The sequence below is a fragment of the Diadema antillarum genome, unplaced genomic scaffold, assembly GCF_040938485.1.
Source record: "Diadema antillarum isolate AM-2024a unplaced genomic scaffold, OU_Dant_1.0 seq00001482_RagTag, whole genome shotgun sequence".
In the NCBI taxonomy this organism is placed as follows: Eukaryota; Metazoa; Echinodermata; class Echinoidea; order Diadematoida; family Diadematidae; genus Diadema; species Diadema antillarum.
Window position 1 is genome coordinate 720,749 of NW_027272221.1, and position 18,052 is coordinate 738,800.

At 37.1% G+C, this 18,052-nt stretch overlaps 2 protein-coding genes across 2 annotated transcripts; both read right to left on the minus strand.

Moving 5' to 3' along the window:
- Nucleotides 1–403: 403 nt before the first annotated feature.
- Nucleotides 404–1,417, minus strand: LOC139709952 (nociceptin receptor-like). The gene has a single exon (XM_071621902.1). The coding sequence runs from the start codon at nt 1,415–1,417 to the stop codon at nt 404–406; it is 1,014 nt and encodes a 337-aa protein (XP_071478003.1).
- A 10,819-nt stretch (nt 1,418–12,236) lies between these two features.
- LOC139709953 (allatostatin-A receptor-like) lies at nt 12,237–13,319 on the minus strand. The gene has a single exon (XM_071621904.1). It carries the CDS (start codon nt 13,317–13,319, stop codon nt 12,237–12,239), a length of 1,083 nt encoding a protein of 360 aa, XP_071478005.1.
- Between the last annotated feature and the right edge of the window lie 4,733 nt (nt 13,320–18,052).

An 18,052-nucleotide genomic window follows, 5' to 3' on the forward strand; every position in this document is an offset into this window, starting at 1 on the left:
TAAACTAGCAAAATGCTGAACAAAATCCTACAGTAATGTGCTCTGTGCTCATGATTACTTTTTGATCTTTGTTCGTTACGACTTTGAACAAACATTTCAGTTGTCTATTGTTTTGTGCATATCCTTATTCATATCCTAGTCTATTCTAATGTCATACCGGTGATGTTTGTTTTTCCAAAGGTTAGTTAATCTGACAATGAAGTAAGGTTCGTTATTCCGAAGGTTCGTTAATCTAGAATTGAAAACAAGGTACGAAGTAACGAACCTTTAGAATAACGGAACTTCAGAATGAGTGCAAGAAGTTAAATATCTCCTATGGTAGAGGTGATTCGATAAACTTAAACAGCTAAGGGCATCTTATTCAACCTGCCAACTAAAATGCTTAGGCTCAACCTTGGGCTCACTAGACAGACTGACACTCGTCTTGCCCGAATATTGGCCCCTTGACCCTCGCTGTGGAGCGACAGCTGAACAGTTCCTTCAACGCAACTCTGAACTGAGGGTAGCGAATAAGGTATACCATGGGATTAACACAAGAGTTGAAGAAGGCTATGTTCACGAGGAGGTTGTACGGGGTGCTGAAGAGAAAGTCGGGGTCGAGCAGTTGAAGGCCCAGGGCCAAGTAAGCTATGCTATCAGGTGTCCAGCAGATGACGAAAATAAGCACAACGATCAGGACTAGAGTGATCACCTTTTTCCGAGCAAGGAGCAGCTTAGCCGATTGTCCAGAATTCTGTCGGTTTGCTTCCAAACGTAGGAAATCACGCCGAAGCGCCCTAGCAACGAGGACCTGGGTAAACAGCATGATGGCTACCGGGGCAAGCAGCATTGTAAAGAGTTCCTGAAAGGCAAAGTAAGTACGTGACTCTGGAGAGGGGTAGTTTACAATGCATCTTCTTGATGTTGCCTCGACAACGGTTACTGCAAAACTTCGACACTTCAGTCCAAGGGACAGTAACCAGATCATAAGGATCAAGACCACGGTACGTCGGGGAGTCATCCAGCGTTTGAAGTGGAGAGGGTGTACGATGGCGATGTAGCGTTCTACCGATATGGCCGTCAGGGTGAAAACCGAGGCGTTTATGGATATCCACATGAACACAGCAGACCTTATGATCTTGCAGGCGGCATGGCCCAGAAAGGTCAGGGGAACTCGGACCGGCTTTGGTTGCGGAAAGATGAGCAGAGACGTGAGAAAGTCCGCAACTGCGAGGGCACCGATTAGTGTGTCGGTCGAAATTCTCGCAGCCCTCCTCTGAAAGAGAACCATGATGACCAGCATGTTACCCACAATGCCACACGAGGAGAGGACAGACTGTGTGATGTCAGACCATCTCCACTCCATAGGCTGCCAAACCCATTCGCTCTCCTGAAATGCCTGTGTCTGATATGGAACAGTCGAAGACTCTGGAGCCATACTCGAGATGACATCAGTGATTGGTGTGTATATTTCGCGAGTCGCAAAACTTGGTCCCGCCATTCCTCTGTGGGAGTAATCCGTCAATCAGTGGATCGAATGTTTTAGGAAAAAATATGGCGCAATACGACTTTAAACGCTCTTTCACGTTATCACGTTTTAAGTGCTTTCGAAGAGATACGTTAGGCGACTTACGGAATATTGGATGACATGACCCAACGATTCGATAAAGTACTATTAGTGGAACGACACGACAGTGGCAGCATCAGATGCATACAACAAAATGTACATGTCAGTGAGTAGAGACTAATGTAAAAATGTGGAAACTCGGAAGAGGTATGCGTACAAAATCGGGAAAAAATGATTCAATCGCCATCATTTCGGCGTTTTATTTCAAAGGATTTTTTTTTTTTCGGGAGGGGGGTTGAGCGGAAAGACGATGGCACGACGTACATTAACAATTCAGGAGAACAAATTGCATTTCACTGTTTATGTGTGTTGTCTCCGGACTGCGCTTTTCTGTCTCAAGGATACATAAATGAATTATATTGTAGGCTTCCCTAAAAAAAAATGTAATTCTACAAGCAATATAAAGAAAAGCACGTCACTGTAGATGCAGTAATGTGAAAGAGACGAAATGGCAAGAAAAGGGTCACGGAGTAATTGCTTGATCTTTTCAATCAACACTAATCATATTTTCAGAAGTAAAATTGTAAAATATGCAAAGAAAGGGGCATAGATATTCCCAACATGGAAGTCAAAACTTTCACGATGTGCAGGAAATTGCAAGAATGGTGAACATGACTAGTTGTGAGAGAATATTACTGCAGTGAATACCACAGTGAATGTGTGCAATGAATAAAATGATTGGATGCAATTTTCTTGTTTCACACATGAAAGAAACATATTGGCTTAAGTTATAATTCAGTTGAAGTTTCTAATGTGATTGCTTACAATCTTGAAAAAAAATATATGGATGTAGTAATGAAGAGTTTGAATTCAGAGATTTTCAAACAAGGTCATCAGCAAAAAGAGAAAAAAATTCGTTCAACAATACTGCAGTCGTTTCATAAAGACGGAGTAGTTTTGAAGATATTAAGATTATCAAATAATATTTCGATTGCTTTAATCTAAAACATCTCCAGTTGATGAAAATGAATGTATCGGTTTTTGTACTCAAACTCTTATCACTATAATATGAACACAGACAACTGAAAATATAATTCTAGATCAATTATATATCTTACCTCTGCTCAGTCTCTCTGCAATGAAAGCTCCTGCGAGAATCAAGATGCACTGTCTACAGCAAAACCTTAGTGGATGCCAACGAATCAACCTGTGCTTTTAGGATTTGAATAATTCCCGGTTGGCACGACAACAAGAACAACAAAGAATGTCCGTTGGCGCCTTATATTTGACAACGGGAGCTCACACTGAAATGCTGGAACCAATCATATTATCTCATTATTACAATGTCTGTCTCATATTCAATCTGGAGTTTACGCTGTCATTGATTGGACTATTATTATCTATTTAAAAGCGTAGATTTATGAATTGAAATCTAAATTGAGGTTGCATGTATTCCATTGATGTATATCTGGAGTAATGATGGAAAAAAATCCATTTTCTGCTGTCATTTGTCAATGCGTACTTTTGAGACATGTCTACTCTTTGACAATTGAAAGGGACGGAAGAATATATTTTCCCCTTTTTCTAACTAAATCAGAATGATTTAGGAAATGCTTTCATTTGCGTGGAGCTGGAAAAGAGGTATAGCGTGAGCAAAACTTATTCACACAAGCGTAATTAAAAAAAAATGTTCTTGAAATAAATGTCTATCAATCAAAATTGTCACAATAGAGGAATGCATTCGGATTCGGATTTTTAATTAAAATCAAGGCAATTGGCATTTAATGCATTCCTCTATTGTGACATTATTGTTGCTATTTCTAGTACCTGCCAATACGCGGAGCTACAATGTTTATAAATAAATAAGTGAATATATATATATATATATATATATATGATATCATATGTATATATGATATGGTATAGGTTGGTGAAGATTTGATGAGATGATGACGATGATGATAGGGTTTATGTATTATTATTGTGTTTGTTCTATTTCATCATTTTTTAACGAGGATTATTGTATTGATATTGTTGAAGATAATTACACCAATGTTGTTATTGTAACGCAGAAATAGTATATGTATTGATATTTGATTGATGGATTAATATTTGACAGTTTATGTGTGAAATGGTATGTATATTTTGTGTTCCGGTAATGTAAACTCCAATATTGTTTTTTGTACCCCATGTACGTGTCTTAACCTGCCATTCGTTTTGAATGAAACGGTGGACCTGGTTTTTTTGTATATGTGTCATTCTAACACTTCCTTGAACTTGAATAAAGTCATGATTAAACAACATATATATATATATATATATATATATATATATACACACAAAGTAGAACTTTCAGTTACAAAATATACAAAGGGACCTTGTATAAAAGAACAACACAAAATGCATACAGATCTACATATGCGCACATAAAGCAAATATGTAGGCTTATATACACATGTTCAACAAGCTTGTATTCACACACATTCGCAAACACACACACACACATAAATGACTATACACATCCGTGTATAAGTCGCTGTACACAATATTGTCTGGTCGGGATAACGCATGTACTTCCTGGAATCAGGCAAAAGTAAAGTAAAAGATAAGAAATGCTTGTGATTTGGAGTTCCTAGAAGTATTTGAAAATAGACTTTGGTTTGCAAGGAAAAAGAATCTTTTGCATACCTTGATTTGTTGACAGAAATCGTGATTTCAAGCGGCGCCAGTGAATGTTTCAATGGATCCAGTTGAAGGGGTAATCTTCTTCTATACCCTTAAAGGGACTGTACAGTACTGGTTGAGGTGGGGATTCATGTTTTGAATATTCTTAAATGAGATAATGAGAAACCTTTTATGAAATATGAAAGAGCATGTAATTTTAAGAATGATTCAACGTTTATTTGATGAAAATTGGTTTTCAAATGGCTCAGATATCCAAAAAAGTGATTATAATAAAAGGCGACATGCCACAACTTTATTAGGATCTTTTTGTTTCATCTTGTTTTTGGATATCTCAGTCATTTCAAAACCGATTTTCATCAAGTAAACTTTTGATACCCCTTAGAATCGCATGATCTTTGACATCTCACAGAGTGGTTTCTGAATATCTCGCAAAACGTAAAAAGCATTAATGCAGCCAAATAACAAAATGAAACTGTGGCACTCTCTTTCAAAGAGTTGCATTGTAATATTGTACGTTTCCTATTGAAAGCAGTTGCTACATAAATCATATTGCAGCTCTTTGGTGATTTCGGTGGTATAGTCCCCACCCCCCCCCCCCCACACACACACTTACAAGCGAGTGTGTTTACACATGCACCTGCATACAGTTACACACATTGTTCGTGATCACTATTAATTCCTCCTTTATCCGTTAAAAAAATGTATTACTGATAGTAAGCTTGTATTATCAGCATCATTTAAGATATACCAATGATTGTACAATGGTATATGTATGAATTTGATAGAAATCTACTTTATTGGTATGTTGGTGTTGCTGTTGTGTTCATTCCAGTGTTCCACGTCCTACAAGCTTGGCTTTTAAGTGGAACAGTCTTTTCCACCGTTATGATTACTTCTTCTTTTTTGTTACAATGACAAAGTGTGCATTTTTGTTAATATCATTTGTGCATAATCATATTTCAATGTTCAATGAACTGTCCTATTCAGTTGGATGAAAGTCAAATTTACACATGTACTGCTTTGAATCATGTTTTTAATGGAAATAGTTAAACTATTGAAATTTATAACGCATCGGCAGTGTGACAGTCCGCATCCTATAATGAAAATGACGACGGATACAGTACAAATCCATTTTATACTTGAATAGCTAGCAGATTTCATGAAGGTTAGAATTTTCAGTTGTGGTGTTTGTAATATTTACAGACATTCAAATGACTTTACGTGTCTAAAATGCATTAAATTTTCCCCTTATTGCAGGCATTATACTGCATAGCGCACTAAAGGTGTACTGCAGCTTTAAGCGCGAGCGAGAGAGGGAGAGAAAGAGAGAGAGAGAGAGAGAGAGAGAGAGATCTAGTAAAAAAAGTCTGAATTCAAGAAAAGAATAGCAAATGATATCTACCCGACGTTTGGGATTTGTTGCAAGTGAAATTACTTACTACGCGCATGCCATTGTAAGATATGACTGATTGAGCGTGGAAGAACCTCGCTTTTAAAATGGCGATTCATATAGAATTCTTGGTTTCCATGAAGAAATCCTAAATAGATGGAGATGAATGAATCACCACCTTAGTCATTCGACTTTTAAAAGGTATTCTATTTCGTCCCTGGTAGCCTTTAGCAGCAGGCTAGAAAAGATATATCAATAAGTTCACAGTGCGTAAAAGCAAAAATTTCAAAAGCTAAAAATTTTGTTTTTCATAATACTTAATCTTGCCTGAAAGGTCAAGAATGTTTTATCTTCTTGGAACACTCCTTTACAGCCATTTGCCAGTTGTTATTTGAATGGACTGGCAAACTTGTAATAAATTTGCCAATATCGAGAGCTGGCCTTGGGCACGAGTCGTACGCTAGATCTCTTCCCTCGTATAGGCCTTATTTATTTGTAGCAGTGCCTGAGATATGTGTATATCAGCGTGCATGCATGTGACTGGATTAAAACACACATTGTTCCAGTTAATTTTACTTTCAGTTTTATATGAGAATTTAACAACATAGATTTATGATAACATTTACCCTACACTTCCTGACCCCACGATCGCAAACTTATTACTCCTAATTAGAAAGTAACTTACAATACGTGCTTCTACGAAGCTTCTCACGAAGATTACTTAAAGGAAATCCAAACCCAAAGAGAAATGTGGATTGAGTGAAAGCAGTAACATTAGTAGAATATATCAGTAAAAGTTTGAGAAAAATCGGACAATCGATGCAAAAGTTATGAATTTTCAAAGTTTTGGTGTTGGAACCACTGGATGAGGAGACTATTAGAGGTTATGACATACTATGTGTGGACAACAGTATAAAGAAAATATAAAGGGAATTCCACAAATATTCATTTTTCATGAAAATTACACATTCCGTCAACTTGATACAGACATATGTTAAGGGTGGCAATTATTCCCCCTGCTTTCTGAAAGCGGTTAGTTAAGTGCTCTTTCATAATGCTAGAAAAGTGAAATTTTGTGGAGCTTTCTTTATATTTTCTTTATATTGTTGTCCACACATACGTCATAACGTCTAGTAGTCTCCTCATCCAGCGGTTCCAACACCAAAATTTAAAAATTCATAACTTTTGCATCGATTGTCCGATTTTCCTCAAACTTTTACTGATGTGTTCTACTAATGTTGCTGCTTTCACTCAGTCCACATTGCTCTTTGGGTTTTGGTTTCCTTTAATTTACAGGAGAAATATAGTGCCTCAGTCCCAAGGTTCGCTAATCCGAAATTGAAACAAGGTTCGTACTTCCGAAGGTTCGTTAGTACGCACCTTCTTTTAATTTTAAGATAAACGAACCTTCGGACTAAAGCCACAAACGTTTGGACTAATAAACTCTATCTCGGATTGATCCCAACATCTATACAGTCGTAGCTATCTATGTGTTTCGAAATAACGAACATGCTCTACCCCACCTCAAGGTTGCTCAAAACCACCCTCTGTCTTCCTCTCTTTTTAATCTTACAAGAGCTATTTATGTGTCTCGATGATGCAAGAAGTATAGGAAGACATACCAAATCCAATCTTTGGATTAAAAAAAATTATATATATATATATATATATGTGTGTGTGTGTGTGTGTGTGTGTGTGTGTGTGTGTGTGTGTTTAGTGTGTGGGTGTGGGGGAGGGGTCATACAAGGAAGTAAAGGGTAAAGACGATTACTCGTGAAAGAGTTTATTCTACTTGTTAAAGACATCGTTGTATGAACTAATATAATATCATTGCAGCATATATTTGCTTCGTTGACATGTTTGAAAAGTGACGTCTTGGTTTAGCCTTGATTAGACTGCAGGCATAAACCCTTTTTGGTGGTAAAGGAGGCTGCGCCAAAACTACTACATGCACGACTGGCACTGTCCCATATAGATCCTGTAGCTGTAGCATACATAGAGTACTGTAGCCTTTGTCGGGAGCCTCTATACAGTGGAGGGAATATGAAAGAGATTTGGCACTTTAGCACAGACCCCTTTACGACTAAGAAGGATTTGTGTCTGCAAACTAGTTTCGCCTAGAGTGCGTGAGACCATTCACGATTCTGTGATAAACTATTTAATGATTTGCCTTTCTCTACTATTAAACTTTACAGTAATGGTTGGAATTCTCTTTAGCCGCAGTGACAAAACAAGCAGCTTAGATCTATACTATTATTCCGCTTCAATTGCCATTCATGATATGAGTGCATTTTTCGTACCTCCATAATTGCACAAATGTCCAGATCAAGTTAGGATGGACGAGCAGACCTGGGACTTCACGAATGAATGGGTAAACTTTAATTCTTTCTACCCCTGCAGTGAGGAATACAACGGCCTTGCATTACTTGTACACGTTGGACGTGGTAGGCGATCATATCCCAGCATGCTTTTCGATATTTCACCAATGTTTCGACCTTCGCTGCATTTTTGAGCTGCAAGCACTACGCTTTAACAGGTTTGTTTTTATTTTGTAATTGTTCCATAGTCAACGTTTTACAAGTAAACCATGAACACAACAAGAAATCGAATGGATAAATTGTCTAATATACAACAAATTATTAAAGGGAATTGATATATGTGAATACGAGGAATCCAGTGGCTGATCCAGGCGGATCCAGGTCCGCCCCCTATTTTTTTTAAACAAAAGAAATAACAAGAAATACATGGAGGGGTGCGTGCGCCTTCATTTAATTCCTGGATCCGTCTCTGGGAATCCACATAGAAACAATGCTTGTACGAGCGTAGATTTCCAAAATGTATTGATACCCTGAAAAAAAAGAGACGAACATTGCTTAATGAAGGTGTCAGAACATGAAGAATACCAGTAGATCCCATATATTGTCTGTCCCAACATGCTTTTTCTTTCCACCTGTTTAGGCACTTGTGAGCGCTGCGCTATGGAGTAGGGATGCACTGACATGGTGAACACCTCTTTCTGGACGTGTCGGAACATAAGGGTGATATTGAGCTATCAATAGTCTGAAAATACCAATAGAAAGCTTGTGTACACCCAGTAATAAAGAAGACCAAAAAAAATCATACCTGTGGTTTCTCTAGGCAGCGCTACTACTTGCCTACTGATAAATTCGCAAGATTAAAAACATGAAAGGGGCTGAACAGTACTGGTTGAGGTGGGGATTCATGTTTTTTACATTCCTACGTGAGATAATGAGAAATCTCTTATGAAATATGAAAGGGTATGTAATTTCAAGAAGGATTCAAGGTTTATTCGATGAAAATTGGTTTTCAAATGGCTGAGATATCCAAAAAGTGATAATAATAAGAGACTACAGGCCGCACCTTTTATCAGGATCTCTTTGTGTCACATTGTTTTTGGATATCTCAGCCATTTCAAAAGCAATTTACATCAAATAAACTTTTGGTACCCTTTAGAATTCCATGCTCTTTGACATCTTATAGAGTGGTTTCTGAATATCTCGCTAAACGTTAAAAGCTAAATCCTCACCTCGACCAGAACTCACACACCCTCTAAAGTGATGGTGTGGTATTGGTTGAGGTGATGATTCAGCTTTTCAAGTTGTTGCCAGATACTTGGAAACCACTTTATGAAATGCTAAAGAGCATACAATCCTAAGAGGAAATCAAAGTTTATGTTATGAAAATCTGTTTGAAATTCGCTGAAATATTCAAAACCAAAGTAAAACAAAGTGATCCTATAAAAGGCGATCCCACCTCTTATTATGATCGCTTTGGGGGGGGGGATATATCGGCCGTTACAAAACTAATTTTCATCAAATAAACGTTGAATTCCTCTTCGAATTATATATGCTCTTCCATTATCATGTTTCTTATTATCTAAAAAAATATATTACAAAAAAAAGTTGGAAACTACAGAAGTACGATGGGGTAATACCTCAAACAATGTACCTGCTGGCATGGCCGAAATTTTTAATGATTTTTTTTGTGCATCGATTGGGAAAAATTTATCACAAAGTAACCCTTCATCTAATAAAGTGTTTTATGATTTTTTAGATATACCTAATCCTGAAACTATATTTTTGGACCCTACGTATAATGAAGAAGTTATTGATATTATTTATAATTTGAAAGAAGGGAAAAGCCCAGGTTGTGATGGAATCGATAATTATTTGTTGAAAAATATAATTCTTCAAATAATGTATCCTTCAGTATATATTATTAATTTATCACTTATTACTGGGCTTGTACCAAATCAGATGAAGACTGCCAAATTTATACCTATATATAAGAAAGGGGAGAAGAATGATGTCAATAATTACAGACCAATATCATTATTAACTTCAATTTCTAAAATTTTGGAAAGAATAGTATACATCCGAACTGTAAAATTTTTGAATATGAGTAAGATATTTACGAATTTTCAATTTGGATTTAGAGAAAATCACAACACCACCCACGCTTTACTTATCTTTGTGGAAAAGATTGCACATGCACTCGATACATTTTCGCATACAATAGGCATCTTCCTGGACTTTTCAAAGGCTTTTTATACGATTAATCACGGTATACTTCTCTCTAAGTTATCCCATTATGGTATTTGCGGAAAAGCCTTGCAATGGTTTACGAGTTATTTATCTGACAGATTTCAATATGTACATGTGATCAGTTTTGATTCTTCTATGAAGAAAATAGAATGTGGTGTTCCGCAAGGAAGTTTGTTAGGCCCACTGTTATTTATAGTTTACATTAATGATTTTTATAGATCTTCAGATAAACTCTCTTTCATATTATTCGCGGATGATTCCAATCTTTTTTATTCCCACCGTGACCCTTATACTTAAATTAGTACAGTGAATTATGAATTGAAGAATGTCTCACAATTGATATATGCAAATAAATTGTCACTGAATATTGAGAAGACAAAGTGTATGTTTTCAGTAATTCTTTACATAGATTGCTAGGTAATGTTATATTTGACACTACTCCCCTAGAAGAGGTTTCGTCTATTAAATTCTTAGGTGTTTGCGTTGATAATAAGTTATCATGGAAGTGTCACATAAACAATATTTGTAATGTAATTGCACGTAACATAGGCGTAGTGAATAGATTGAAATATTATCTTCCTTCTTCGGCTTTGATTACGCTTTATTCAAGTTTGGTATTGCCGTACTTGAATTACGGAATTCTTGCTTGGGGGAATACATGTTCGACATTGTTAGATAAACTTTTTCTTCTGCAAAAGATGGCGCTCAGAATTGTTTTTAACCTTCATATCCGAGCACATACTGACAAGCTGCTCCTTGAACACAAAATTCTGAAAATAAAAGAGTTGTATTTGTTTCAACTTGGTCAATTTATGTTTAATTACAACTGCAACCATCTACCCAAAATATTTTATTCTTTATTTCACTGTAACAGCCACGTACATAATTATCCCACGAGACAATCTAAAGAATTTCATCTTCCCTTAGTGAGATCTGTACACACTCAAAATACATTTGTTTATACCGAACCCAGATTTTGGAATAGCTTAGATAATGATCTAAAAGAATCTGTGAAGTTAGTTACATTTAAGTATGACCTAAAAAAAAATATTTGTTTTCTAAATATACCAGTTAATTCTGTTCAATGAAAAAAACCCGTCATGTTTCACTTTTCCTTGAGATTTTGTAGTGTGTCCACAGACCTTTTCCATCCCTTTCCTTTTCCCTCTCCTTTTTCCTATCCTTTTCCTTCTCTATTCTTCCCTGCTCCTTTTTCCTCGTTCTTCGTTGTCCAGTATCTGTCTGAGTGCATTTCCTCAAATTCTGTTATTTCTGTTTTGTGTTATTGTTGTTGTTGTCGTCGTTATGTTTTTTGTGGCCGATTGCATATCTTCCTTTCCGTTCAATTTTCCTGGCACACCTGGCCACATAGTGTCTGTGCCACAAATGTGATATGTTACAAAGTTTATACGTTTGCATTCTAAAATCCTAGTAAGTATTGTTCATAGTATCAGCATCATATATCAATGAGTAAAATGTACAATAGTATATAGAAGAATTTAAAATGAATATGTTTTATTGGTATAACAAATTGGTGCTGTTGTTGTTCTGTTCCAGTGTTCCACGTCTTACAAGCTTGGCTTTTTTAGTGGAACACTGTTTTCCATCATTGTGATTATTTACTATTTTTGTTGCCATGGCATAGTGCATTGTTTCTTTTTTACGACATCATTCGTGTATATATACTTTGTATTGTATTGAAAAAAATCCTTTATCAGACGAGTGTAAGAGAAAAAAATTGTATCACTTTGGATTATGTCAACTATTTCTTTTCTTTTCTTTTTGATGATGGAAATAAATAAACTATTGAATTGAATTGAATTGAATTGAATTGAAATGAATTGAAGTGAAGTGAAAACCTGACACCCTATCATCTCAACTGAAACTGCATACCCCATCCCTTTAAAGCCTGTGAATAAATGACGTGTCTTTCAAATATCACTGTTTAATAATTTCAGAACATAGATGCTGTCAATTTCAAAGTTTACATGGTGAAACATTCCCTACAAGGAACGAGAATGCAGCTCCTCGTGGGTGAGCTATACGTGGTTCACTGAAACTGACGCTCGTCTTGCCCGAATACTGGTGCTTTGACCCTCTCTGTGGAACGTCGGCTGAACAGTTCCTTTAAGGCAACTCTGAACTGAGGGTAGCGAATAAGGTATACCATGGGGTTAACGCAAGAGTTGAAGAAGGCTATGTTCACGAGGAGGTTGTAAGGGGTGCTGAAGAGAAAGTCAGGTCTAAGGAGTTGAAGGCCAAGAGCCATGTAGGCTACGCCGTCCGGTGTCCAGCAGATGCCGAAAATGAGCACGACAATGAGGACCAGGGTGATCACTTTTTTCCGAGCCAGGAGAAGCTTTGCTGATGGTCCGGAGCTCTGAAGATCCGCGTCAAAGCGGCGGACGTCTCGACGAAGCGACCTTGCAATAAGGCATTGGGTAACGAGCATGGTGGCTATGGGAATAAGGAACATTGTGACGAGCTCCTGAAAGGCAAAGTAGGTGCGTGATTCTGGAGAAGGGTAGGTCACGATGCATCTTCCTGATGTTGCTTCGACGACAGTCACAGCAAAACTGCGACACTTCAGTCCAAGGGACAGTAACCAGATCATCAGGATCAAGAGCACGGTACGTCGGGGAGTCATCCAGCGTTTGAAGTGGAGAGGGTGTACGATGGCGATGTAGCGTTCTACCGATATGGCCGTCAGGGTGAAAACCGAAGCGTTTATGGATATCCACATGAAGACGGCAGACCTTATGATCTTGCAGGCGGCATGACCCAGAAAGGTCAGGGGAACTCGGACAGGCTTTGGCTTCGGAAAGATGAGCAGAGACGTGAGAAAGTCCACGACTGCGAGGGCACCGATTAGTGTGTCGGTTGAAATTCTTGCAGCCCTCCTCTGAAAGAGAACCATGATGACCAGCATGTTACCCACAATGCCACACGATGAGAAGACAGACTGTGTGATGTCAGACCATCCCCACTCGATAGGCTGCCACACCCAGTCACTCCTTGGTAACTCCTGCGATTGAGATGGAGGGGTTATAGACAGCAGAGCCCCGCTGAATATGATTTCAGTAACTGTAGCTCCTGTGCCCATTTCACGATATTTGTCGCTCGCTTCTGCCATGTCTCTGCAAAGTAATAAAAGTTGAGGGGAAATGTGACAAAATGGGTTGGAAGATAACTGAGTCGCATGTTCCATGCGAAATACCTTAAAAATCAACAACTGTTGCGTAAAGAAGCCTTTTTGCATCATGCGGAAATTAACTCTCAAATTTTGAATTGATTTTATTCCAATGTTTGGCGAATGAATAACACTTTCGTGACTTGCGGTATGAACTTTAGTTTGGCCTCCTTTCTTTTTTTTTTCTGTCATGTCTGTTGCATGTTAAGTATTGTGGACTGCATTAGACAAAGAGCGAGGGAGATATAAAGGACAAACATGTCTTTTTTAAACAAAAGCACTGTTTGGGGGGATTTTAAGCCGAAGGCAAAGAACATCGTTTTTATGTTGGTTGTTTGTGTTGGTTTTGTTTCGTTTGGGATTTTTCTTTTCCTCAAACTAATGGCCATTCTAATATAGCTTTACTTTGTAATCCAAAATGACTTGAGAAAATGTGAACAGCTTGTTGGTGTCTATTTAAAGCATGAGAACAAAGATTAGCTTGTACACTTTGTAGTCCCAGAGGCAAGAATAAATGATGTCGTTACCTGACTGGCTTTGCTGTCTGTATCACAATTTTTCTCAAACAATGTCATTAGATTTTGTATGGGCTGACGAGAAATTATGAAGAAGAAGGAAATAAAAAGAAGAATATAGAATTAGAAGTGGTTTAAAGAGCAGAAGTTTTTTTTTCTTTGTCATTGTCATCATAGCATTGGTTGTAAGGCAAGTTTGTAAGGTGTGATGAAGACAGGAAAACATGGAGGAGAAAGAAAAAAAAAGCAATCTTGTAGCATCAGTGGTGGGATGGGTAGCAGTGTGGTTATAACACAGGTACTACGAAGAGGGTGCATGCATGATGGGGCGAGAAAAAAAAAGACACTGGCTATGTCGCCATACGTACCAACAGCTACATATGTGAGAAAGAAAAGTTGCATTTCATATCAAAGCATATAGTCAATACCTTACCCAGCTGATGACAGACCACATAATGACTGTAAGCAATCTTACTTGTTCCTTCTCGGCATATCACCATACATACACATATTATATCCATATCATATATTACAAAATATATGATATGCTATATCATATATTATGTATTATATATTATATATTATACATTACATATTACATATAATATATGATATTTTATATAATATACATTATATTTTATATATTATGTATTATACATTACATATCACATATTACATATAATACATTATATATGATATAATATATATTATATTTTGTATATTATATATTATACATTATGGCATGCATACTATATAATATACAATTACATATGATATATATAATAATCATGTCATAATTTGACATATGACAAATCCAAGCCAGTGGTTGAGTGGTTGAATTTGCTGCAAGCCGCCATGAGTATTATCACAGTTTAAGCGAAATTCAAGTTTTACTGAAGTATGATGATCAAAGATGGACCGATTCTTACCTTAATCCCTTCGGTAGGAACCAGGATGTTGAGAATGAGTGCAGCTCCCGTATTCCGATGTTATGTTATGAAAAGAACCTCGGATGAAGATGCACCATGAATGAAATTGTCGCGACGTTTTCAGTTGGTTTCTATGTACGATCCCATGAAAAATGTTCTCACCAATCACGTTCAACTGTTATACACATCTTTAATTAGCACGTAACACCATGCCTGCGATTAGATCGGCATGCGCAGTACGTACATGGGATACATTCTACGCGTGGAATATGTCTTGGCTCATAGCGTACTTGAGTAGCTTTTGGTTGTTGTTTTTTCGCGCCTTTTCCCCTCAGATCCTCGGATTGTGTGGCCATCACGTTGCTGCTCTTACCAGATGTTAATCGTGAAATGATCATACGTTACGTTTATCTTTTGATTCTGTAAACTTTCTACTGAAATTCAGACGTACAATTTCCTCATGAATAGGTTAACGCATTCATGGACCCCAACCTCAAGCATGTTCACAAGCACAAATCGTGACCACACACCTGGCTTTCTTCTTCTTCTTCTTCTTCTTCTTCTTCTTCTTCTTCTTCGTTGCTTCTTTTTTCTTCTTCTTTTTTTCTGACTGAGAACATTTCACGCTACTTTCCCCTTAATGAAAGATTTCTTTACTTATTTCATACTGCCAAAGTTTCGGTACACTCGATTTTTCCGCCTGCAGCAATGTTTCTTTTTTTTAGTACAAAATATCGTAGTAACAGTGGCGGATCCAGAGGGGGATCACCGGGCGCGAGCCCCCTCTTAATCTTTTGTTAAAACAAAAGAAATAAAAACAAAGCATTTGCTCGAAAATCTAGCAACTACAGCCCTTTATAATCATGTCTCAAAAACAGCACTGCTTGGTTATTATGACACTACTTGAAACACTACTTAACTCTGTAAGTTTTATAAGTTTCATATCTTTTTTGTTTGGAATCTCTTGCATTCATTTCGTTTTACAAAGTTTATTTTTTCTGTTTTTCATAATTGAATTATTACTTACGTGCAAGTAAAGGTTATTGCCAACAAGTGATTCCTGATTTGTAACATAACAGTGAATATTCTTAAATTCATGATAAAAAATACTAATGTTTTCTAATCATTTTTATGCTATTTCTTAGCAGCTTAATCGCAAATGCCTCAACTCATGCAACTTAACAAGAATGGAGCTAACTCGTTGTTAATCTCTTCATTATACAGAACTAGCAATCACCACCCAATATGGAAGCATACACGGCCACCAGATGCCTTAAAAACCAAAATATCTGTGACAAAAAACAACAACATCAAACAAACTAACTAATAAATAAGAAGTAAGAAATGTGTCCCTAACACTGTGTATGTTGTTGTTGCTGCTGTTGCCGCTCTCGTTATTGATAACAGACTGATTTTTTTTTATAAAAATGAATTCGATTCTCGATTGTTAACCATCTTCTTCTTTTTTTAATTCATTATATCAAAAAGTTGTTATTTCTATGGAAATCTATTATTGGTCAGTGGGCCTTCACATAGAAAAGACGAAATTTCAACAATTAACGCATCATTCTGTTTTTCAGGTAGCCTACATTTTCCTAACTCACCACCCATAGAAACCTTCACTAAGTGATTTCTTTTCTTCGCGCACTTCTAGTTAAAAGTCTCAATTTATGCCTACCGATTGTCCTTCTCGATTTTTTTTTTCATTTCTTTTTGTGTTGTTGTCGATACGTTAGTTAGCTTCACTCGTCGACTGCCCTTATGGGAGGACAGGAAATACCATTCCTGAGCCCGCCTTGGAAAATAGACACAACTTCCATTAGAAAAACTACAACAACTAAGTTTAAAGTCTATTCATTTACTTGGATGCAGCCTAGAACGGTTTAATGTTTTTATTTTCCTTTTTTTCTTAAATGTGAAGGGCAAGAAAAAAACCTTCTTAAATGATTTGTGTAGGGCAAGAAAAAAAAATCTTCCGGTAGAATTATGCCATCGTTCAGATGAAAGGCCAGTTATCATCGGTTATTGAAAAGCAGAATGCATTCGAATACGACTTGCTGATGCGTATTTTGTAGGATTTATTCTTTTATCCGCCGAGAAATCGCAGGATGAAAGATAGCCAGGAAGAGAGAGCAGGAGAGGCTCTTTCCTGTGACTAATTCTTAACCCTCTGAGAACAAGGAATTCCTTTCATAGTGTACAAATAGCTAAACATAGATTGTAAAATCACTTTCGCTTTTCCCCCTGTCGTTACTTTCGTGGCGAAGGATCAAGGTTATACTCTGAAAGATTTTTTCTCCTTTATCGTGCCAGCTGAATATCGTTGAAAAATTCTAATCAAAAGAAATATAGCCCACTGACCGATCACCCCACAACAATATACCCGTTCAGTTCTTTTCAGGCATATACTATATAGACTGGTAGATGCATTGCAAAAAGGGGTTTGGCGAAGAGCTGGGATACTAACACACGAAAGATTTGCATTCTGTTTCCTCAGGTGTTTTCAAAGAGGTATTTTAAAAGCATATGTATTGTAAATAAGCATTTGTAAGATGTTGGCAAAATATTGAATAGGAAAGCTTTAGTTTGTTGTTGTAAATATTGTTTGGATTATCACATCACTGCGTAATTTCAGTCTTCAACACGTCATGCTGGCACTATCAGATTTTCCAATGAGCAATAACAAAGCATTGCCCATAAAATGCGGAAACACATCCCACACAAGCACACTCACGCACCGATTTAATGAACACAATTTGATCATTGATACCATGCTCTATATTTCTTTTTCAAAGCATATCATGAATCAAGATATGTCATAAAGAAGTTATTCTGTTATTCACAGGGAGGTAAAATTTATAGTCCAATATGTACAATCAATAACGTAGAGTGCCTATAATCTTTCCCCTGTTAAAAGACCCGTGATATTGATTGGTAGAGTGAAAGGATTATTATATGGGGGGGGGGTGGGGCTCTACCTGTTGAATTACAGCACTGGAGTGAAAACTGGGAAAACTGTTATTAACAGGGAGGTAAAATTTACGGTTCAATATGTACAATCAATAAAGTAGAGTGTCTATAATCTATCCCCTGTTCAAAGACCCATATTGATTGGTGGAGTGAAAGGATTATTATGGGGGGGGGTAGGGCTACCTGTTGAATTACGGCACTGGAGTGAAAACTGGGACTCACCAGCCAAAAGCCGGATACAACGGAGGAGTAATGGAAATGG